This window comes from Eschrichtius robustus, chromosome 5 (assembly GCF_028021215.1).
Source record: "Eschrichtius robustus isolate mEscRob2 chromosome 5, mEscRob2.pri, whole genome shotgun sequence".
Lineage (NCBI taxonomy): Eukaryota > Metazoa > Chordata > Mammalia > Artiodactyla > Eschrichtiidae > Eschrichtius > Eschrichtius robustus.
In genome coordinates this window covers 63,282,252-63,307,779 of record NC_090828.1, presented here as the reverse complement: position 1 = coordinate 63,307,779, position 25,528 = coordinate 63,282,252, and the positions used below count along the sequence as shown (strand labels likewise).

Below are 25,528 nucleotides of genomic sequence, written 5' to 3'. Positions count from 1 at the left end.
TGTAAAATGGTACAACTGTTATGGAAAACAGATGGCAGTTAAAAATACACCTACCATACGACCCTGTAATTCCACTCCTAGGAATTTACTCAAAAGAAATTAAAATCTATATCCACAAAGACTTATGCATGATTGCCATTGGCAACTTTATTAATGATAACTGGAAATGACCCAAATGTCCAACATGTGACACAAACTGCAGTATATCCATAGAATGCAAAATAAGACAGCAGTAAAAAGGAGCAAATTACTGATACATGTATCAATATGGATGAACCTCAAAACATTCTGCAAAATGAAAGAAGTCAGATACAGAGTATATATAGTATATAATTTTTTAAATAAATTTATTTTATTTATTTATTTTTGGCTGCATTGGGTCTTTGCTGCTGTGTGTGGGCTTTCTCTAGTTGCAGCGAGCAGGGGCTACTCTTTGTTGCGATGTGCAGGCTTCTCATTGTGGTGGTTTCTCTTGTTGCAGAGCATGGGCTCTAGGTGCGCAGGCTTCAGTATTTGTGGCTTGCGGGCTCTAGAGCACAGGCTCAGTAGTTGTGGTGCACGGGCTTAGTTGCTCCGCGGCATGTGGGATCTTCTGGGACCAGGGCTCAAACCTGTGTCCCCTGCATTGGCAGGTGGATTCTTTTTTTTTTTTTATAATTATTTTAAATTTATTTATTTATTTATTTATTTTTATTTTTAGCTGTGTTGGGTCTTCGTTTCTGTGCAAGGGCTTCCTCCAGTTGCGGCGAGCAGGGGCCACTCTTCATTGCGGTGTGCGGGCCTCTCGCTATCACGGCCTCTCTTGTTGCGGAGCACAGGCTCCAGACGCGCAGGCTCAGTAGTTGTGGCTCATGGGCCCAGTTGCTCCGCGGCATGTGGGATCTTCCCAGACCAGGGCTCGAACCCGTGTCCCCTGCATCGGCAGGCAGATTCTCAACCACTGTGCCACCAGGGAAGCCCTATAGTATATAATTTATTACACCATTTATATAAAATCCTAGAACACACAAAATCAATTTACAATATGGCACTTTTTATGTTATACATATACATATATTTTACCACACAAAAATAATGGAAAAAAAATCTGCAGTGACAGAAAGCAAACAAATGGTTTCTGGAACCTGAAGTTGACTGCAAAGGGGCATGAAAAATCTTTTTGGGGTGACGGAAATGTTCTGTAGCTTCATTATGGAAGTGGTTACATGGATATATATACTTGTCAAAATTCATCTAAAATGGGTATATTTTATTATATGTAAATCATACCTCAATAAAATTGATTTAAAAAGTAAAAACACATACACACACACAAAACTTTACTTACAAATGCAGGAGAAAAAAAATCTGGGAAACAAAGTATATGAAGGCCCAGTTAAAAGCACTGAAAAATAGTCATTTCAGTCTTTGTTTCAAAGGTCCTACTGTGATGTCAGGGTATTAATTTAGTGTTGCTGTAATAAATTATCACCATCTCAGATGTTTAAAACAATACAAACTTATTGTCTCACAGTGTTTTCTGTGGGTCAGGAGTCTGGGCTGAGTTCTTTGCTTACCTGGAATCAAGGTGTCTGCAGGGATGTGATCTCATCTGAGGTTTGGGGTCCCCTTCCAGGCTCATTCAGGTTCCTTAGCAGAATTGGTTCCTTGTGGTTGGATGACTGGAGTTATTGTTTTCTTGCTGGCTCTCAGCTCTTAAAGGCTGCCCTCAGTTCCTAGACATGTGGCTCTCTCATAACTTGGACACTATTTCATCAAAGCCAGCAAGAAAATCTCTTTTAAGGGCTCACCTGATAAGTTCAGGCCCACCAAGGATAGTCTCCCTTTTGACTAATTCAAAGGGCATTAATCGCATCTGCAAAACTCTTTCATCTTTGCCATACAACATAATCTAACCACAAGACTGATATCCTATTCATAGATTCTTCCACAGTCAAGGGAAGGGGATTACATAAGATATGTACACCATGGGTGGGAATCTTAGAGGCCACCTGGAATTCTGCCTATAGCCCTCAACAATTCATGCCTCTCCCAAAGGAAAAAAAACAAAACTGTGTACTCCATCCCAAGGTTCCCCTCTCATCACATTACAGCATCAGCTCAGAATCCAAGATCTCATCATCTAAATCATTTACATCTGAGCAAATGAGGCTCCTGGCTATAAGTCATTAAGTGCAGTTCCTCGAAGCACAATTCCCCTTAGTGACCAGTGAAACTAAAGAGACCAGCGTTCCCAACACTCCCATCATACAATGGTGGGACTGGCATAGGAGAACAGTTAGAGACATTCCAGTTCAACAGGGGGGAAATGGAAGGTACAAATGAGCCACTGGCATATAACAATTCTGACATCCATCTGCGCAAGTGTTGGATTTTTACTGCTTAAGGTTTAAGATCTGGGAATAATCTTCCGTGGTGCTCAGATCCTCTGAGTCATCCTTGCTTTTCCATGAAATGTAGCACATGTTTACAGGTGAGTAATTTTTTTTTTTTTTTTTTTTTTTTTTTTTGGCCACACCTCGCCGCCTGCAGGATCTTTAGTTCCCCAACCAGGGATCAAACTCAGACCCTGGCAGTGAAAGCGTCAAGTCCTAACCACTGGACCACCAGGGAATTCCCAACAGGTGAGTAATTTTATCAGCCTGCTTCCCACCAGCAGAATTTTGCTGGGTCTAATAGCCTCTACTATTTGTTAGAGTAGCACACCACTCCTGATACCAATCTCTGTCTTAGTTTTCTATTGCAGCATATAACAAATGACCGCAGCTTAAAACTACAGACATTTATTATCTTCCTGTTTCTGTAGATCAGAAGTCCAAGCATGACTTACCTGGGTTTTCTGCTTAGGGTCACAACCAGGCTGCAATCCAGATATTTCCTGGGGCTAAGGCCTCATCAGAAGTTTTACTGGGGAAAGATCTGCTTCCAAGCTCATTCAGGTTGTTGGCAGATTTCAGCTCCTTGCACCTATAGGACGTGAGACCGCTGGCCCTAAAGGCGGTATCATAGCAGGTGGCTTCTTCAAGGCAAGCAGGAGAGTCTCTCTTGCTCCAGTCAGCTGAGATCCAGCCTTATATAACATAGTATAAACATGGGAATGATATCCCGTCACTTTTACATCCCATCATCTTTGCTATATTTTATTAGCTGGATGAAAGTCACAGGTTCTGCGCACATCCAAGGGGATGGGATCATACAAGGGCATGACTCAATGGGGGCCACTTTAGTCTGTGTCCACCACACGTTCCTTTGTCTCCATTACCTTCGTCAACCTGAGAAAAACTCCTCATGCCTTTCATATGAATATACCCAGTATTTGGCACAAAGCCTGACACACCCGAGTGCCAGATAATTTAAAGTGATCAAACTTTTGCTCCCAGGACCCCTTTATACCCTTAAAAATATCATTGAGGATCTGAAAGAGCTTTGGTTTATATGGGTTATAGCTATTGATATTTATTGAGAAGTTTAAAAATTCACTTAATTCATTTAAAAGTAAAAATAACCTCATTATTTATTAACATATATTACATTTTTTAAATTATATTTTCAAAAAATTGTGAGAAGGGTAACATTGTTTTACATTTTTGCAAATCTTTTTAACATCCAGCTTGATATTAAGACAGCTGTTTTCTCATATCTCTTTCACATTCAGTTTCACATCATGTGCCTTCTAAAAAACTCCTCTGTACACTCAAAGGGAGATTGAGAATTAAAAAGACAAATAGTGTTATACAAATACATTTGGACCTTGTGGGCGCCCTGCAAGGATCTTGAGGACCTCCTGGAGTCCCCAGACCACACTCGGAATCATTGATTTAGAGAAATCATTGATTTAGAGAACTGAGGGAAGGACGGCACTTACTGAATTCAAAGGGAATTACAAAGTACTTACTGAGTTCAAAGGGAACTCTGTCCTCAAGGTACTCACAGCAGAGCGAGAGAAGAAAGGTTAAGGACCGCTTTAGTTCACTTTTGAGCTGAGACTGAAGTGACAAAGGACGGGCCAGGTAGAGATCTGGAGAACCAGAGTTCCAGACAGAGAAAGGGGGCGCCCTCCAAAGGCGCTGAGCCCTGCCTGGTTGGAGAGCAAGCAGAAAGCGCGAGGACGGCATGAGGTGGGCTGGGCCGGAGGAGGCAGGGCCAGACGAGGAATTTCGAGTTTTAAGTCTACATTTCTCTCTTTCTTTTTTCAGACCGCACCAAGCGGCTTGCGGGATCTTAGCTGGCCCACCAGGGATGGAACCGAGGCCACCAGTAGTGGAACCGCAGAGTCCTAACCAGTGAACCGCCTGGGAAGTCCCTAAGTCTAAATTTCCTGACAGTGGGAGAGGAATGGAAGGGGGTAGGCGGGGAGGAACGGCTTAAGGAGGCGAGTCTGGAGGTGCGGAAGGTCACTCAGAAGTCAAGCAGCCGCTCCTGCGCCGGGTCCAGCTCGGCTTCTCTGAGGCACGGAAACCTGCCTGGAGCCTCAAATCCGCTTAACTACACCACAGGGCCGGGAAAGCGCGCACATTACCTTGAGGAACTTTGGGTCTCGGCGCCCGCCGTAGACGTCGTGCCAGAGGCGGCCCGTTGTCTTGGAGCCGGCGAGACGCCGTTAGGCCTCCCCCGCCGCCGTCACCATGTCGGTGCTGGATGCGCTTTGGGAGGACCGGGATGTCCGCTTCGACGTGTCCTCGCAGTGAGTCGCCAAGATTCCCCAGTGGCCGGGAGCCTGTAGAGGGCGCCGCGCCGCGATTTCCCGACCCGCGGGCGGAGCCTAAGACCCTCGCGAGGGTGGGAGGAGGTTGGCGCCTGCTGTCCTCACCTCAGGAGACCCCAGACTGGCCGGGGCCCTGCGGCCCTCCCCAGGCGCCACAGTCGGAGCGCGTCTAGATTGTACGCAGTTTCGGTCCCTTACGATCCCCGGTCCCGTCTCGGCCCGGGGGACCTGTCGGAAGCTGAGCCCAAACACGGCAGGGACCACCTTGGGCTTGGGCGTCCAGTACACCCCAGTGAGCTTGCGGTGCCAGTTTCGTAGGGTGGAAGGAACGTGGAGCAGGGACTCTGGAAACGAGGGTTCGGAAACTAGGTCTAGAATAAGGACACACATTGTGGGCCCTTAGAAAAATGACTTCACCGTTCTAAAGCTTGAGTCTCCGAGGGAAGTGAGAGTAAGCATTCTCCAAAATCCCTGACCATGCAGACTTTAATTCCGTAGTAAGCTTCGTTTCTAGTTATTCATCTAAATCACCAACAGGAAGAAGGAACCCTCTTTTGGAGCCTCTCAAACAGAAGCCCTGTTTTTCGAAATTTTCATGTTTTAAAGAGAATAGTTAGAAACGTCCTGCCGGCAGTCCAGAAAAAAAGTGCCCATTGGGATAGCAAGTGTTGGAAAACAGTAAAGCTAAGGTTCTTGGGTTAATGGTTTGGAGCTTCTTAGCCAATTCGCATGATTCTTTATTATGAACAGAACTTTCTTTGGTGGAAAAAATGAAATATTAATTTCCCAGGCTTAGCTGTGGCTAGGTATGTAATACTAACATGGTCTTGGATCCTTTAAGGCGTTGTGAGGGAAGGGAATTTATAAAGTTATAAACAACGGTTACATATTGCACACATTCTTTGACTTTTCCTGTTTTTCTTGGAGGGTTCTTAAGCAAAGATCCATTTAATGAACATTTTCAGTTTATTAAACATTTATCAGATGCTTACTATGTACTGGTGACTGTGCTGATAGCTAAAGATACAAAAATAATAGGAAATGACACCCTTCCCCACCCCACCCCACCCCTGTTCTACTGCAGGAGATAGATATAGACAACTAACTATAAAAAATGTGGTAAACACCGTCATGGAAAAAATGAACAAAAAGCTGGAGGACCATAGAAACAGAAAAGTTCATTCTTCCTAGGGAAGGCCTCAAAGAAAAAATAATATTTGAATTGAGCCCTGATGAATGGTCAGGGCCTTGCTAGGGTATACAGGAGGAGAGTATTCCAGAAAAAAGAAAAGGAAGAAAAGAAAAAAAAAATTAGATGCAGAGTCTTAGAGGTATAAATCTCATTGGCTAGAAGCAGGGTCTGGCAGGTAGAGAAAGGAGGTGCAAATAGAAAGGTTGATTAGCCAGATTGTGAAATATTCAGTTGAGGATTTTGGACTTCATCTTCTAGGCAGTGGGGTAATATGGCTTTTAAACATGGAAGTGTATGATCATGTCTGTATTTCCAGTAGGTAATTGAGTTGGCTTTATTGAGAATGTGTTAGAAGGCTCTACCACATATTCTGCTACATTTTTCTTTTCTTTTATTTTCTTTTTTTTTTTGGCACTCTAGATTGCATTCTATCAGTCAGCAACCTATTCTTCATTCTTTATTTCCTTTTGTCTCCTTTATCTGATTGTTTACCAAGTCCTAATGTTGCTTTGCTTTAATCTGTCCCTTCCATAACTGCATGACTCCTTTGCTCCACTCAGAAACCTCTGGGGCTTCTCCACTGTCCACAGGATAAAACCCATATCTATCTGACTGACATTCTAGGTTATCCATAATCTGGTTCCTTCTTACCTATCCTACTATACTTTTCACTACCTCTCAACATGTACCTTCTTCCCCAGCCAGGCCAGTCTTCCCACATTCTCTTATCATTTCTTATTTCTGGTCTTTAATCATAGATTCTCCTCTCTCTCTTTTATTTCTTCAAATCCTACCTCTCCTTTAGTTCTGACTTCTCTCCATGTCCCTGGTCACTCCAGGCCCCACTTGATCTCCAGGTTCTTTAAGTTCTTGAAAACCTTATTTTCAAATGCCTGAGCATTTGGTACTGTATTATTTATACTTTTGTCTGTTTTATATGCATATGTCTTTTCTCTCCCTCACTAGATGGTAAGCAGGTGTAGTTGTAGGTAAAAAATTAAAGCCTTTATATTTATTTTAGACAAATGAAAACAAGACCTGGAGAAGTCCTTATTGATTGTTTAGATTCAATTGAAGACACCAAAGGAAATAATGGGGATAGAGGTGAGTATATTTCTAATGTATTTTATATTTATGGTTTAAATTACAAATGTTATATTAGCTGGAGAATAAGATATGAAACAGCATTATATGTCAATTATGGTTCCTGATGCCCCACCCCATACTATTGTAATAAGTCCTTCTGTAAATAAACCCCAGTTATCCTAATTTAAGTGAGCCATCTCTTTTCTGTTTGACCCTGACTGATAGATGCAGGTCTAGTCCTCTGTGATCTTGTGGAAACTTTACACTCTAGCCATGCTGGGTAACTTACTATTTGTCAAACATACCATGTAATGTTCCACAGTTTCTCTTGAGAACGCCTTCCTTTGTTTTTAGAACCTCCTATCCCATCTCACTCCAGCGTTCACACAGGCTTAGTTTCTCTGATTTTAGATATTCTAGGGGTTTTTTCAGGGAGGAAGGAGTATGACATGGCTATAGATTACTCATCAAAAGAATTCCATGGTTATAATTTGCTGAAGAAATGTGTTAAACAAAGTCAAGAGAGTTTTATTAGTTCAAGATATTTAAAAACTATCCTCATATGCTAATTGTATTACAAATTTCTAAGACACATCGTTTACCATGCACAGATTTACTTGACTTTTTTTTTTTTCTTGGAGCATCTATAGGGACTACTATTTCATACGACATACTTTGAGAAATGAAGTTTATCTAACTTGGTACATATTTCAGTGTAAGAACATCAGTTTGAGGCTAAGAATGAAAAGCATAAGCCTTAAACAGACTTCAGCCTAGACATGACTTCATATGAGGAAAAAGTTTGCTCACAGCAAAAAAACTGGGTACATGAGTATATGGCTCATTTAAATGAGAACTGCTAAGAGAGTGCTCAAATGGCAGGGATTCATATATATATGAGAGTTCTTTGAGAAGTGTGATTTCACTGAATGACTTAGTAATTATACTGTCCTGTACTCATACTCAGTCGGACACATATAACCTACTGGGACCCCCAGAACAGCTTCTATTGAGAAAAAAAAAAACAGTACAGAGTTTTCTCCTCTGTCAGTTGAGTCAAACCAAGGTGTTGGCAGTGAATACCTGTATTTTTTCTGTAACTATCAGATTTTGTTTCTCTGGGATTCTGAATCACACATTGTATACCTTACCTAGAATGGATATGCGCAATAAGTATTTTCAATTAATAAATGTATGAAAAACATCTGTGGGTGTTGCTGTTGGTACTGGGCCAGAAGTTTCATGTCCATCTCATTCTATACTGCAAAAATGGGTCCTTACTTAAGGTAACTTATTTTTCTGTTTGTTTACTTTTAGGTAGACTCTTAGTAACAAATTTAAGAATTATCTGGCACTCTTTGGCATTACCCAGAGTCAATCTTTGTAAGTATCTTTGTTAGCATGAAAGAAAAAAAATAATTTGTCAAGTAAACTTGCACAATGGCTCTTGACACCAAAAAAAGCTATACTATGAAATATGTGAAAAACTTTAATTGATAAAACTTAAGAAATCCCAGACTAACCACAGACTGCATCATAATGCAAAAGGAATGTTTTTTTCGGTCTGTCCATTTTGTCTCTTGGACATATACAAGATTAGTGCTTTTACACTGAATGATTTTTGGTTTCATTTTTTACTTTACTTTGAAACTTGCTATAACCTGTTTCAAGTAATATCAAAGAAGGGAGATTAAATTCTAATAAAAGTACAACCTTTCATTGTGTTAAATTTTGTTTCATTTGTTTTTTAAAGGTATTGTAGATTTTCCAGCTAGACTTTTTCTCTTGATGTTGTGGTGCTAAGATTTTTAGTAAATAATACTGTATAGGTTTTAGAGAAGCAAACCTCCTTTTTCCCTATGTTGTGAATATTTTTGTTCAAAAGAGGCAGAATTAACTTTCTAGTCCTTTTAATTATTTAACTTAAATTTGTAGATATTTCATTAAAAATTTTTAATTGTATTTTTATATATATTTAATTTTTTAAACTTAAAAGTTATGTATATATAGTTTTTCCCTCAATTTATTGTATCATGGTCTTTAAATTCTTTGCTTTTAAATTTTAGCTATTGGTTACAACTGCATATTGAATATTACAACAAGGACTGCTAATTCTGTAAGTCTGAAAAATCTTATTGATATATATATATAGTAAAGAAACAGTAGATATTTGAGGTTGATGTTTGTTTTCTCTATAAATGAGAAATTGCTCTTAAAATCTGAAGTTTTAAATAAATTTGTCTTTACAGAAATTACGAGGCCAAACTGAAGCTCTTTATATACTAACAAAATGTAACAGTACTCGTTTTGAGTTTATATTTACAAATTTGGTTCCTGGAAGTCCTAGACTTTTTACTTCTGTGATTGCAGTACACAGGTATGGTAATACTTTATAGATTATTGAATTTTAAGGTAATTCTATGATATAAAGGTTTAGAGGGTAAAATTTCAACATGTGGTGCTGTCTCCCTCCAAGGTCTATTGTAAACATCCTGAAGATACATAGAACATGTTGCATTACCATTTGATAAACACTTTGAAGGTATTTATAAAACACATAAAACTGCTGAAGAGTCTATTAAATTAGCTACCAAGGTAGTTAAAAATGAAATAGAGAATTTGTTCAATGTAGATAACCAAGTTGAACAATTCAGTTAAGGAATTAAGGTTATTTTTCTAACAATAGAAGGCATGATTGGGTAATTTCTCTAAAGAGTTTTGTTGTTTTGTGGTTGTTTTGATTTTTTGTTTTCTTAATTATTCTCTTTTTACTACCCCAGCTCTTTTTTTTTTTTTTAACCAGCCCTAAGTACTATGATTGTTTTAAAAGTTTGGCTAAGATGACAGGCCAAAAAAAAAAAAAAACTACACACACAAAAATTTATACACACAGATATATATAGTATGTATATATACCATTGTTTTAATTTGAATTTCTTTTATTACTAGTGATGTTGAAAGTTTTCGTATTTGTTGGCTATGTATAGTTTTCTGTTGTAAATTTCTTAATTTTACTCCTATCTGTCATGTATGTTGCAAATTTATTTCTTTCCTAGTTGTTATTTTATTTTTTAATTTTGTTGATGATTTTTTAATCTATATAATTGTTTGCTTTTCTTGGAGATATAACTCACATAACATAAAATTTACCATTTTTAAGTTTACAGTTTGGTAGTGTTAGTATATTCACCACTACTCAATTCCAGAATATTTCCATCACTCCAAAAAGAAACCCCCATAGTAGTCACTTCCCATTCCCTCATCCCCGTGGTCCCCTGGCAACCACTGATTTACTTTCTGTCTCTGGATTTGCCTATTCTGAGCATTTCATATAAATGAAATCATACAATATAGTGGCATTTTATGTCTGACTTCTTTCACTTAGGTAATGTTTTCAAGCATGCTACATGTTGTAGCATGTATCAGTACGTCATTCCTTTTAATAGCTGAGTAAGATTCCATTGTATAGATACATGTTTTGTTTATCCACTCATCAGCTGATAGACATTTGGGTTGTTTCCACTTCTTAGCTTTTAGGAATAATGCTGCTGTGAGCATTCGTGTACAAGTTTTTGTGTGAAAACATATTTTTTTAAGCTCTCTTAGGCATATACCTAATTCTTATCTTTTTATTTCTGTTTACTTAGAGAAGTAATATGAAATGGAGTATGAAGGGAACAGGGAAGCTACTTATCTTTAATAGTATAAAAATGTTATGTGTTCCCTCCAAAACAATTTATAACATGAATAGTTTCCATTTTTTCCACTGGTAAATATTGATGATTACCACCCTAAAGGAAATTAAGATTTATAGTCAAATGCTCGAATCCTGCTCTTTCATAATTTATATGTTAGAAGATTAATTAATGTAAAAATCAGAAGTTTAACAATACATATTATAATTTATATAAATGATTTCTAAAGTTATTCAGGCAAAGCAAACCCTTTAGTTTTATTAAAAGGGTAAATTAGCCTGTATTTTCGTGGAGTTAAAATTAGAATTAACCAAAAGTTAATCAGAATTTTCTTCTGTTTTTAGTATTTATCAATAGGGAGACATGGAAAGAAAACAAAGTTATAGGAATTTTATTACATACATACACACACACAGATACATACACTGTCCTAGGGTACCTTTTGGAGTTGGTACAGATTCATTCTAATTTTCTGTATAAAGGTAGATGTGAGCATAACGTTTTCAGGTTTCAGTGAGAAAAGTAATTGCAGTCTTATTTATATCAAAAGAATAATGGTGCCTTTAAATAAAACAGAGAAATGAAGGGAAGCTTTTTGATAGAAAAATTAATTTCCATGTCTGTTTTTGCAAGCATTGTTCTTCAGTTTAAAGAAAAAAAATCTGCTTCCTCTCATTTGTGCCATACTATATACATTGCCTTAAAAATTAGACATCTAGGGACTTCCCTGGTGGTGCAGTGGTTAAGAATCTGCCTGCCAATGCAGGGGACACAGGTTTGATCCCTGGTCTGGGAAGATCCCACATGCCACGGAGCAACTAAGCCCGTGCACTACAACTACTGAGCCTGCGCTCTAGGGCCCGTGAGCCACAACTACTGAGCCACATGCCATAACTACTGAAGCCCACGCGCCTAGAGCCCGTGCTCTGCAACAAGAGAAGCCACCGCAATGAGAAGCACGCGCACTGCAACGAAGAGTAGCCCCCACTCACCTCAACTAGAGAAAGCCCGCGTGCAGCAACAAAGACCCAACACAGCCAAAAATAGATTAAATAAAATAAATTTTTAAAAAATTAGACATCGAAAATATAGGTACTGAGATAAAATGTGTAAATACTACACTGAAATGACAAATACAGTACAAAAGACTATAATCACCAAAACTTATTGAGAAGAAAAAATTTTTGATGTACCTTAGTAACTATTTGAGTATATAACTGTGTATTTTTGTAAATAAGTAAACATAATCTAAGAAAATCACATTTTCAGTTTGGATTAGTCTTTTGTTCTTTTTTATAGAGCATATGAAACTTCTAAAATGTATCGTGATTTTAAATTGAGAAGTGCGCTAATTCAAAATAAGCAACTAAGATTACTACCACGAGAACATGTATATGATAAAATCAATGGAGTATGGAATTTATCCAGTGATCAGGTACCATGCAAAGAACTAATGAACCTTTTGGGGCAGTGCTTTCTTTGGTAATCATTTTTCCATTTATGATTGGGTTTGTATATTTATTTAACTGTTAAAATAAACATTAGAGCTCTTAATTAATTAACATAGCTCTTGATATACATAATATTCTGATTTTCATATTTGTATGGTTTTATGCTCTTTTTATCAACATTTGTTATGTGTAGACTTAGAGCTGGAATGGGCCTTGAAGGTCATCTAGTCCAGTCTCTATTCACTTACAGATGAAAAACTCAGGCCTTAAAGAATTAAGTGACCTCCACATCTATTCTGTCCCACAGCCACGTTCTTCCCCCATACCACACTACCCTCCACATCATGATAACTTAGGCTGATTGAGGAGAGTCATAGGGTGGACAGTCACGGAATCCTTTTAATCCAGTCTTTATGGAATTAAACATATAACTCATTTGGTGACTCCTACATCCATGATTGTAACTTTTCATTTCCTCTTGAAATTATGACCAGTGGAAACATATAAGCGACTAATAGTTGGAATAAGAAACAAATAAATTTCTAGAGAATAATTTGTCTCTTACTAAGAATAGTTTCCAGCCTTTGTGGGTGTTACAACCTAGATTCGACTGATAACCAGTGTGGTAAAACTGTAGCATTTGATTGAAGAGCTCTTGCTAGACATGGAATCATAAGCTTAAATTGTAAATAAACTTTGCGCACTTGAAAAGTTCTAGTTTTAAACTATGATAAATATTCTATAGGATATTGACAGCTCCCCATCTGAATAACTACTCCTCATAATACTCAATTCTGGTATTTTATGCTGCTGTGAGAATCGGAATTATTCTCGTGTTTAGAAAATAAAGAGTAAGTATTCAGACATGATTGTTGATGCCTCTCTCATCACTCTCTTTTACAGGGAAATTTAGGAACCTTTTTTATTACCAATGTGAGAATCGTGTGGCATGCAAATATGAATGACAGTTTTAACGTCAGTATACCATATCTGCAAATTGTAAGTGCATGCATTTTGATGACCTTATTTTAATGTAGAATAAATAATTTCTGTTCAACAGTTAATAGGACTTTTGGGATTAGATGAGTTTTCTCTCTCCCTAGTGGCAACAGTTTAGCTGAGAGCATACTTTTTAAATGTTGATAATCAGAAAAGACCCTATTGTACTTCCATTCAAGGGAAACGGCACTATTATCAACTTGCTATTAAGAGAGAAATATACTGGATTCTAAAAATTTTAATAGTTGTCATACAGATTAAGGTGATTTTTCTTAGATTTTATTCAAAGGGCTTTTAGCTACTAAAGTTTTCCATAACCTTTCCAGGAGGCAAGTATATAGTGGTCCTTTGGCATGGCTTCAGCTCACTGACCCACACACTTTATGGCTGTCTTGCTACTTTCTGTTCAAACCCTTTTAAAGCCAGAGCGAATTCATTAATTCTGTGAATGAACAGTTTTTACTGTATTCAGATACAGCATGTATATAAGCTGGATTCATACTACAAGTTCAGTGAAAGGAATCAAGATGGTTTTTAGTCATAATGGTTTTAGCTTAAATTAAAGCTGTTAAAATTTAGAATAAGAACTAATTACACCTGAGACCAGTTTGTTTTGGGGGTAGATGAAGGTGGTTCTTTTTACTCTGCTGCTGCTTTCATGGTAAGTATGTGATTCAGTGAAACAAATAGTAAACTCCAATAAACTGAAGAATTTCATCCTATATATTAAAAAAAAAAACCCTACTTATTGGACCCTAGTGCAAATTAGATGGAACATAAAAATAGTTAATGAGAATCCTGTGAGGTTATCCTATGATAATCACCCTTATTATAGGATATAAGTAGTCTTAAGACTAAATAGTTTCATTAATAAATATTTATTGAGTATTAGATACAATGTATGTGATATCTGGAAAATGTCATTTTTTAAAGAGACCTCTTAACCTATGAGAAAGATGATTCTTTGCAAAATATTCCCAAGTCTATCTTCTGCTAAATTGTTTGATTCCTGAGTTACTTTAAAATATTTGACCATTCATTTGCCAAATACTGAGCACCTACTCTGTGCTCAGTGATGAAACTCATGAACCAGTACGCAGTTTCTGCCTTTAAGCAGCTTTCAGTCTGGTGGAGGAAAGCAACACATTAAACAGAAAATCATAGGATCTGATAGGAAAAAAATTATTTCTGGCCATCTAAAGAAATACGAGAATTTATAAGCATAGCTGGAAATATGTGACAGAGTCTACATAGGTATTTGATAAATTGATATTTGTACTGTTTGTTGCTGTTTTATATTGCATTTACATATCAATGTCTATTATGCTGAATAATTACTGTGTAGTAAACAACCTTGTGATTTCTGTTCTTCAAGTAGGATACTTTCCGTTATTTAAGAATACCATTGCCAAATACGGATTCTGGAATGAATTCAGCCTGGCCCAAACAACTTGCAATCCGATATCATCACAATCTGTCACTGGGGCAGTCATGTTCTAACTTCAGCTCTGGGCCTCAGCCATTGTCCTGACTCCCTTCCTATAGATGTATATTTATATATGTATCTTCTTGCCAGTTTCCATCTTACCAGCCTGTGTCATCCACAGTTACCTGGTTAGATTACCTATTCACAAGCAGGATGCCAGGGTTCTGTAGTTCTTAACCAGGACTGTGCGTACTCCTGGCAGGGTGTGAAGTAGTCTAGATGGAAGCCCAGGTTTTCATAACAGTTACCATTTAGGCTGTCTGTCGTCTGTCTGTGTCTCTCTTCCTCTCTTTTTCTCAACTTCCAATGCCCACCTGTCTGGAAGTATGATACACCATCACCTACCACAGATTATTATCCTTCTTGGACTTTTGGTCTGCTGGTTATAATGTTAGATCCTCCATGGTTCTCTCTAACCCTGCCAGCAGGTACGTTTTGTTTCACTTTCTACAGGTCCTGCATGTCATGCTTCTACCCCTCTACCCTTCTCCCAGGCCACTGGTGTCACTGCTCATCCACTAGCCAAGCTTCACCCTCATGTCACACTTACCAGTTGAGTTAATTATATTTGACCTATCTTAGCCTTCTTTGATGCCCAGTGATGAATGCCCATACTTTTTTTTTTCAATAAATGCAGTGGAGGTTCTTTCAGAATTTAGTCATTTATTGTGTAAGAAACAGAAGGCACATGCAACATTTTTTTTTAACATCTTTATTGGAGTATAATTGCTTTACATTGTTGTGTTAGTTTCTGCTGTATAACAAAGTGAATCAGCTCTACGTACACATATATCCCCATATCCCCTCCCTCTTGCGTCTCCCTCCCACCCTCCCTATCCCACCCCTCTGGGTGGACACAGAGCACCGAGCTGATCTCCCTGTGCTATGTGGCTGCTTCCCACTAGCTATTTTACAGTTGGTAGTGTATATATGTCCATGCCACTCTCTCACTTTGCCCCAGCTTACCCTTCCCCCTCCCTTTGTCCTCAAGTCCATTCTCTACGTCTGTGTCTTTATTCCTGTCCTGCCCTTAGGTTCTTCAGAACCTTTTTTTTTTTTTTTTAGATTCCATATATATATGTTAGCATATGGTATTTGTTTTTCTCTTTCTGACTTACTTCACTCTGTATGACAGATTCTAGGTCCATCCACCTCACTACAAATAACTCAATTTCATTTCTTTTTACGGCTGAGTAATATTCCATTGTATATAGGCACATGGGACTTTTAAAAACTAACCCAGCCTTAGGAGTCACAAAAGACACTGGCTCTCCATAACTAAAGGATTGCTGGGCTTTGGTTTAAAATATTCAGAAAAGTTGTGGACTCCCTGAAGCAGGGGACATTTAAGTCAGAATTTTGTACATATTTCAGAGGTGTCATCTTTGTGTTGCCTTACAAATTTGCCACCTATTTCCAGTATGAAAATTTTCATTTACTTGATCTCTATAGGAGTGTAAGGAAAAAGGAAAGAGGAAGAGTTCTGTTCTTCGGACTATGAACAGTAGTTACAAAAAAAAAAAAAAATGTAGTTACTGTGTAAAAGTTGAAAAATGTGTTAAAGTGTCACTACTATCAGATAATAAAAACGAGCATTTTTTTTCTTTTTCGTTTTATATCTAGCGGTCAATAAAGATTAGAGATTCAAAATTTGGTTTAGCTCTTGTCATAGAAAGCTCCCAGCAGGTAAGATACTTTATATTTTTATTAATCTTTAATATATTTAAAAAACTATGTGACAGTCTATATTTTTAGTTTTATTTTTATAGTAACCAGTTTATATCCAAGAAGAGTATTAGCTGTAACATGAGATTATATGAAGAGTTTGAGTTTGAAGTCATGTAGTAATTGTCCCCATGGGAAGAATCCTGCTTATATTTCTCTTTTGGGCAGACATATTAATTATGATTACAGTCATGACATTATTTCAATCTTTACACAACCCTATGATACACTTACTATTTTTTCCCCATTTTATATTCAAGGAAACTGAGACTTGGAGAAGTTAGAAATCTTGCCCATGGTCTAATAACAGTAAGTGATAGGGCTAGGTTTTGATTCCAGGTCTGACTGATTCACAAGACTGTCTTTGAGCAACACAGGTATATACAGATAAACACACCCTATTTGAGATTTTATACCATCAAACTCAGATTATACTGTATCAAATTATAAACTGCTATGCCCTGTTGTGGCTGGTTTTTGCATTTATTTGTTTTTATAAATTTTTTTAAAAAAGATTTTTCTCTTCTAAATCCTAAATTTAAATAAGAATGTCTACTCACTCCTTTGCCCAGCATCATACAGCTAGTTGTATGATGTAAACCATACATCATATGTAGTGTTGTAAAACCAGGATTTGAACACAAAAGTGTATGCTCTCAACCATCACCATACGGGTACTTAATTTTTTAACACTTCTTCTCCAACAAACTGTCATGGGCAAGTTTCTTTCCTAATTCTTCAAGGAGATAGCCTCAGGTATGCCATTCCCTTTTTTATTTTAATATATAGTCTATTCCTTTTAAATGTCTAGCTCAGGAAAATCTCATTTCCCTTGGCCTTCACAATCTATGGCGTATTTTTTTTTATCTTGAAATATTAGCTTTGATACTTACAGATTAAATTATGTGATATCTGGATATATTTCAAAATAATCCTGAGTGGGTGAGGGGAGGAGATTTAGGGGATGGGGAGGTTACATATGGAACAGAGTTGGCCATATGTTGTTACTTGTTGAAGCTGGTTGATGGCTACATGGACATTTATTGTACTCTTCTATTTTTGTATATGCTGGAAGTTTTCATAATAAAAAATTTAATTTTAAAAAATCAGCCTACATATTGTGCTCTGAAGTAAGGACAGTTAGAGCTGTAGTTTATCATATACTGTAAATACTGTTCCTCAGGCTTTTCATTTTTTCATTATTTTCTCTTCTAGAGCGGAGGATATGTTCTTGGCTTTAAAATAGATCCTGTGGAAAAACTACAAGAATCAGTTAAGGAAATTAATTCACTTCACAAAGTCTATTCTGCCAGTCCTATATTTGGAGTGGATTATGAGATGGAAGAAAAGGTAATTTGTTCAGTGTGTGATATACAGAGTTTGCTCAATTGCCTTTACACAATCTATAAAATTCAGATATACACACATTGTGTACAATTTAATTTTAAGCTATGTTTAAAATGATGAATATACAGGCTCTGCTCAGTGAGTATGGCCAATGCTGATTTGTGCCTACCACCTGTTTTCTCCCTGCCTGCTTCCCCATTCATTCCTGCCCGTCTAGGTAGCAGCCTGTCCAAGATGTCCCCATATGCAAGGCTCTTCTGATGTAGAGACTTGAATCCCTCACTCTGACAGCTTTATTTTTATTTTACTTCAGCCAGCCATTAGCATTTGGTTAAACCTTACAGGCCTCACAGACACCATTCTCTTCCCCCTGTGACCCACAATATAGCAACTCCAGGAGGCTGCTGCATTAATTTGGCCTGTGTCTGTTCCTATTCATTAGATCCTCTTCCATGTCAGTTGTGAAAAATTTCGAATATCATGCCCACATGTCTGCTCTTTGCCTTCCTCACGACTTCTGGTTTCTGCACCAATCCCGCTCTCCAGGTACATCAGCTGTCTTTTGGCTTTACTCTTCAGCCTCTGCAGCTGGGCCCCTTGTCATCTGGTGTTTCACTGTTGTCCTCACCAGCCACTCCATTAGAGACTCCTCGCCCTCTGCTCTGACAGTGGTACCCTTGCCAGAGGCGCTCTGTCACACGTTCCCTGGCTGTCTGTTCTTGTGCTGGGGCCCTCACCGTGCGCTCTATTGCTGGTGTCCCTGCCACCCACTCTTTCATCAGTGTCCCTGCCAATACTCAGCCTGTTGAGCCATATCACATATCGCATAGATTATCTGTCTCTCCTCCTGCTCTTGGACTGCAGCAGGTGACCAGGAAGATCAAGAAGTAGGACTGGACAGCTGAGTACAAATTCATACCCTCTGACTTCAACCTCGCTGTGCTCCATATACTTAATTTGCTTGTCTCCCTGTCAAATTCCATATACCTTTCCCCTTCCAGCTGAAACTTGTCTCTGGATTGTTGACACCGTATTGTACATACACTCTAAGTATTTCATCTCCTTAACCATCATTTTCTGCTTTCTTCCCAACCTCCACTTCTTTCAGCATTCTCCCTTTCACTCTACCTTCTCTGTATATTCCTCAGTAATATCACCTCCTCCTCCAGTTTCTTCAAGTTGTACTTCTGTAGATGACTCCCAAATCTTTCTGATCTTGGCATACTCTCTAAGCTTACCAGGGTTCCAAACATTTCTTGAATATTTTCACATAGATGAGCATTCCAAATAACATGAATTGAATTTCTCATTTAAAAGTTTATCATAGTAATTTAATTAATAATTTTCCAAGTCAGTAAGATACACTAGGACATGGTTGAGTATCTCAAACTTGGTATACCTAAAATCTTGTCATTATTCTCAAAAGCAGTATCTTGCTGATTTATCTATTTATTTATTCACTACTTATTTATTTTTAACATTGTCAAAGTCAGATGTGCTCAAAACTCTGGGGTTTTCCTTTTTTATTTTTCCCATTATCTTACTTTACACATTCAGTCAGTTGTACCAGTCTCTCCCCTGTTCCTATCCCTTTCTTTCCATTCAAACTGCAGTTTCCTTTGCTACTTTTGCTTGTAGAATAATGTTGTAGAACAAGCATGGTCCTGGGAACCTGACAAACCTGACTTCAATCCCAATTTCACCATTTATTTGTGATCCTAGGCAAATTTGAGCTTCAGTTTTCACATTATGAAATGAAGGTAATCTCTCTTACAAAGTTGTTGATCATGTCTGTAAAGTGGCTGGCACATGGGGAACAATATGTTAGCTCTCCTACCCATTCTGTCTCTACCTTTCATTTCTCTTCTTTTCCCCTTCTTTGGCCCTCAGTACATAATAATAACCAGGCATAGTAGCTTGCTTTGTCACCATACATAAGTCCTTACTCCAAAGCCACTTCTTCAGGGAGGTCTTTGGACTATCCATCTAAAACACCAACCCCTGTCACTTTTTTATCCCTTATTCTGCTTGTTTGTTTGCTCACTTGCTTGCTTGCTTGCTTTACTTTCGGTAACACTAATCAGTCTCCTTCACTATAAATAATCTCCATGAAGTCAGGGATTTTTGTCTATTTTCTTTAATCATTATATCTCCAGCAATCAAAACTAGCACATAATAGGCTCTTAGTGAATATTCATAGTTGTTGAATGGCTATGTTGAATGCCTACTCTTTGCTGTTCACTGCTCTAAGAACTTTATATGCCTCATCTCGTTTAATCCTCCTAAAAACACCGTGAAGTGTATCATCATCATTATTATTAGCCCTATCTCACAGTTAAGGAGACTGAGGCTTAGATAGGTTAATTTACTTGTACGCAGTCACACAGCTCTGAACATGGTTGAAACACCAGCTGTCCTCGGACTAGGGGATCAGGTCACCTCTTGTCAGCAGTACACTTCTACCATCAACTTTACCCCACCAATTACCTATAAATAGTCCACATTCTCTGAGCTGGTATTAAAAAATTTCAGTAAACTTCAGTCTACCTTTCCCACCTTATCTGCACAGCCACAGTGTCTGGTTCTGTAGGCTGTGCACTGCCCAGCTCTAGGGAACATTGTTCACATAGACTCCAGTGTGAGTGATACTCCTTGGCATTGTTCAGTACAATATTCTGCGTAGCTCCTTCTGTCTCGTGGGACTCTCATATTTTGACCATATTGGATTATTCATTTTCTTCGGCCATATCCTGTGGTTTCTCACCTTTGCTGTTACTGATCCCCTCTGTCAGGAATACCCTTTCCACTAATCCCACCTATGAAAATCATCCTCATCCTAAAAGCCCTAGATCACATGCCAGCCTTTTCTTCATGAAAGTTTCTGGCATGCACAAGCCAGAAGTTGTGCTGTCTCCAAACTCTTCTATTATAATAGATATTGCATTTGTTATAGCTATTTTTTGTAGGTTGAACTATATGATATTAATATTTGACCATTTTTTACTAAAATGGCAATTTCATACAGTTCAACCTGATATTTAGTTATTTATAATTGTGTTTTATCCTTCATTCCCACTAGATTACACACCTTTTGTGGTAAGGGCAGAGACTTTAAACCTTTGGTAGTACCAGCATGGTACCTCATACACTAAAGATATTCAAATATTTGAAAAATGAATTAATAGATATCAGTACTATATTTATTCTGCTTTACATTTAGAATATTCCATGCAAATCTTAGTTCTTCTTTTTCACAAATTTCTTTTTTCACAAATTCTATTTAATGACTATTTTGAGGAAAATTTAAAACTTGCTATTATACAAAAGATAGTTTTTGTTAAACTTAAACTATCAGATAGTTTTTAACTATCAGAAAATCAGATAAAATCCAATGAGAGTTTTTTTCTTTATGGATATTTCTAAGTATCATATTAAGTTTGTCATTTTAAATCTTTTGATGATATTGACTTCAGATTTAAAAGCTTGGGTTTAACTGACTCATTTCATTATTCATGTTAGTTTTAATAGAATATAAATTATATAGTGATTTTTGTAAGACTTGAGTGGTTGGTAACTGTGATATCCTTTTACAGGTATTTACAATTCTCACAGCACATTTTACCAAAATTATTTATTTGATTAATATTGTCTCTGATAACATTTTAACATCTGATTTAACTGATTTTCTTTTTCTTTTTCTTTTTTTAACATCTACTGATTTTCAGCCACAGTCCCTTGAAGCTCTGACAGTTGAACAAATTCAAGATGATGTAGAAATAGACTCGGATGATCACACAGATGCTTTTGTGGTGAGCATCACAAAGAAGAGCTACTAAATTTCTTGTGATTTTTTTTTTAATCTGAGTCATGTTTAATTAAATAATGGTTTAAGTGTGTAAAATATCATGGAACTTGAGACTTTTTAGAATGTCTTAAACATGAGTTGGAGAGTAGTTTTTTTTTCAGGTTAGGGATGTTTTTGTGTGTGTGAAAATACTTTTAAATTACCAAACTGGGAAATAGTTTGAGAACATACTTATTCAGAGGATTTCAGATATGTGAAAAGGTTTTTCATACTTTAAGATAACAGAATATATTAAATATAGTTAATTTAATTAATTTAAAGTCTATATACTTTCCATAAGCAACCTTTATGAGATGGACCTCCCTCCTTTCAGTTTATAGGTATATCATCTTAAATTGGATTTCTATTTGAACAGTAAACTTTCTTGTTTCCAAATTTGTATTATTTAATTAATAGCCAAAATAATAATAATGCTTTCTATGTACTGTGGTCTATGAATCTGACTAGACTATCTCTCTGAGAATGAAAGTTTTTAAGCAAAGTGTGAAATAAGTATAAGATAGTTAATAATAAACTACTACTGCCTCAGTGTATGCTTTTGCTGACACATTGAAGCACTGATCGCTTTGTTTTGTTTTGCCAGCATCTTCTAAACCAAAAGTAGGGGTGAAATTTTATAGCTGCTTAGTCATTCTTTTATCTCCTTTCAAGTTAACAATGCTAATTATACACCAATAACAAAGCACATTTTTAGCGCTTAAAGCATAACTCTTGAAGACATAAATAATGATTGACAGAAGAAGTGAATTCTGCTACTAGCATTGTAAAGATAGGTGAGAAAACCATTAGACACACAGTAACAGAATATAAAATACAGTTAGTTACAGAATTGTTCTGTAAATTAATTACCTGTTCCTTGGCCTATTAACCTATTATACATCAAGTATGTGAAATATAATTTTCCTTGTCTTATAGGCTTATTTTGCTGATGGCAATAAGGTAAGGATATTTTACCTATAGTATATGAAAAAAATTTTCTATATTCCAGTACTTAGTATTCACAAACTTATGTGAAACCTATTTTTTGTTTTTCTTCCTCTTCCTTGCCCACCTTCTCTATTCCCATATGATCCTCTTACCTCCCAAAAAGCAACAAGATCGTGAACCTGTGTTTTCAGAAGAACTGGGGCTTGCAATAGAGAAATTGAAGGATGGATTCACCCTACAGGGACTTTGGGAAGTAATGAGTTGATCGTGATTTGAGCTGGGTTTCTATTTAAAGATATCTCAAGATTAAAGATACTAGTCGCCTGCTATAAGGCATGGCATAGTTTTTACATTTACAGAAAAAGCTTTTCAGAGAGTTTTTTAATGATTAAGGAAAAACTCATTTGTCGAAGATTTTATTGCCAGTCTTCTAAAAATTATATTTGAAATTGTAATCAAAATGTATCTGGTTTGTTGTAAGTATGTTTATTTTGTAACTAATACTTGTAAATTATTAGTCTGTGGATATTAAAAGACTGTATCATGTTGAGTTTAATAAAGAATTTATGCAGCACCATTAAATGCTTTGAAAGTATTATCTAAAAGCATAAGACTATTCTTATGGAGTAATCAAAATGCTGCTTTTTTAATTATAAAAATCTGGTTTAAATATATTTATCACATAGCTCCAAAAGTAAGCCAACTCTCATATAAATTATAAACCTTAAGCTTGTCATTTTTAGGTAACCATTTATGTAAAAACTAAAAATTTTAGCTAACTTTGGAGGATATCAACCCCTATGTAAAGTTTTGGGCACTATTTTGGAAATAATTTCAATATCATTTTGGCAAGAATACATTTATTTTCTAAGGAAATAGTTTTAAATAGTTTGTAAATAAATAGTTTATTTGTTGACTTGCTCTTTGTTTGCATTCATTGAAACTTCTTTGAAGTTTTCAAAAATATGATATTATTTTCTGATTTCTTGGTCAGGTAAGATTTGGTGACCTCTCTTGCGTAAGTGTTTTTTGCCACTGCTTCAGTATAAAGAAACTTTGTAAGGAACTTTTGTCAAAACATTAAAATTAGCCCTCTTTTTCTAGAGTGAATAAAGTGAGTGTGTAAAATCATTTAGAATAAGATGCCAACTGTATGTACAACCGTAGATACATAGTACAATCAAGGGCTAACCTGAGTTTAATAAAGATCAATGAACAAAAGCTATAAATTGGTTTCTTCATTTAAATAGGAAAGGATTTTTACATTTTTAAGGAATGGGGTTGTAATAACCTATATTAGGGGGAAAATGTTGCTTGAAAAATGTGTACAGGTCAAAAAAATGCAGCTAGGAATATTGTTTCAATAGTTTTTCAAGCAAAACAGACTATAAAATTGCCAATTAGTAAGGAATAATCTCAAACTTCAAAACACTGTGTTTGCATCTGACTCATTAATCTTTTCAGATGTTAGGTGTTACGTGTAAAGAGAAATGAGTCATTTATTGTTTAAACAAGGGAGCAGCTGTTGGTTTTTTCTAGTGTGTTAAAACCTTTAGTGGCCTCTATAAATGGAAAGAGAGTCAATGAGCTCTTCTCTCAGCTGTTGTTTTAGCAGCTGACAGTACTATTGACTTCACCGTGATGTAAAATAAGGGAAAAAACTTTTACTGATGGATGGAGACCTTGAAGTTTAAAAATACATAATTTCCTGATCTGGGGGCATTCATTGATTCACTCAACAAATATTTATGGAGCACCCGTGAGGCCCTGTGGCTATAGCATTGAGCAAAACAAACCTCCCCCAAATCCCTGTCTTTATGGAGCTTATGTTCTTTTGAGCATGTTTAAGAATACCAACCTTTGAAATTACAGTATTTTTACAGCCGCACTGAGTTTTTAAAAACGTGAGAATATAATTTTGTAATAAAATATTTCGTGAAGAAGTATATGATGCTATTTGTATGTAAACAAAAGATCAATTTTTTTTCAAGTCACACTTTCTGCATCCCATAATTAATATGGTGTGTTCTATTATAATCAACAACTTAAATTATGATTCTAGTCATATACTTTTTTTGTGTGTGTATAAAGCCTGTTTTTCAAATTATACCAGGGATGTAGCACTTCGTCCTGATTTTGCTGTGTTCTATTGATTACATTGTTCTCATGGGGTTACAATACATCTGTTCTATTTTTTTAATTTTTATTTAATGAAAGAGCAACACAAAACACAGAATAGCTTTAGTGATCATACTGTATGTGTGTGGATTTTTTCTTTCCCTAGGGCCGACTTTTAACTTTTTTATTTCTTGTCTTATTATTATTGTTTGCCACATCAAATCCTTTGTAGAGCAAGGCAGGGTGTGAACAAATTAAATAATTTCATAATTTAATTCAAAACTAGTTATAGTTTTTCCACTTAAAAATACCGATAATTTGGGATGTCTTAGAAAATAGCAGTTTCTCTGCATTTATTTTCAATCATGATGGGGGGATATTATTATTTTAAAGGTTTTTGTTCCCAAAAAAATCTATAATTATAGTACCTAAGTAGAAGTCTTTGTTTCCTACTTCTAAAAGAAGATTATATATCCCACTGTTTTAAGTAGAAAATAAAAATTCGTAGCAGTTATTGGAAAGGGGATCTTGCTTATGAGTATCCAAATGAACTCAGCTCATATTCTTGAACTTTGCATCATTAATTCAGATAGCCAAGTAGCTTGCCACTAGACCATTTTTAGCGGACTGACTCATTATTATGATTCAGTTTTGTGTTAGTTTAATAAACATTTTCTTGCGGTAGCCTTTATTAGCATATCTTCTAATGCTTTATGTATTTTAAAGCTTTCCACTTCATTTAAATCTCTTGTTTCTTAGCTGTTTCCTTAGTGATTAAAAGTTCCAGTTGTTCCTTTCAATCTGTAACAGCTGCAAGAACTCTTCTTTCCAAACTAGCTCTCCTAAATTCCCTTGTTAGAGTTGGTATCTATATTTAGCTGGTGGGATTAAATTGCAAAGGCTTCAAGCTGGGCAAAGCACACTGATCTGCC

The 25,528-nt window shown here is 36.6% G+C and overlaps 1 protein-coding gene and 1 long non-coding RNA gene across 2 annotated transcripts; one reads left to right on the top strand and one right to left on the bottom strand.

The window, feature by feature from the left end:
- Window positions 1-184: 184 nt before the first annotated feature.
- Window positions 185-4,687, bottom strand: LOC137765330 (uncharacterized). Its single transcript, XR_011074143.1, has 4 exons — window positions 4,520-4,687; window positions 2,831-3,070; window positions 1,557-1,746; window positions 185-959 (listed from the first exon to the last, which is right to left on the bottom strand). It is a non-coding gene; the product is annotated as an uncharacterized lncRNA (long non-coding RNA).
- Window positions 4,095-23,166, top strand: BBS5 (Bardet-Biedl syndrome 5). The gene is made up of 13 exons (XM_068544953.1): window positions 4,095-4,118; window positions 4,197-4,684; window positions 6,919-7,001; window positions 8,301-8,366; window positions 9,050-9,099; window positions 9,233-9,360; window positions 11,978-12,113; window positions 13,033-13,128; window positions 16,238-16,300; window positions 17,555-17,689; window positions 21,412-21,495; window positions 22,467-22,490; window positions 22,642-23,166. The coding sequence occupies exons 2-13, from the start codon at window positions 4,626-4,628 to the stop codon at window positions 22,741-22,743; spliced, it is 1,026 nt and encodes a 341-aa protein (XP_068401054.1). The 5' UTR covers window positions 4,095-4,118; window positions 4,197-4,625; the 3' UTR covers window positions 22,744-23,166.
- The last annotated feature ends 2,362 nt before the right edge of the window (window positions 23,167-25,528 follow it).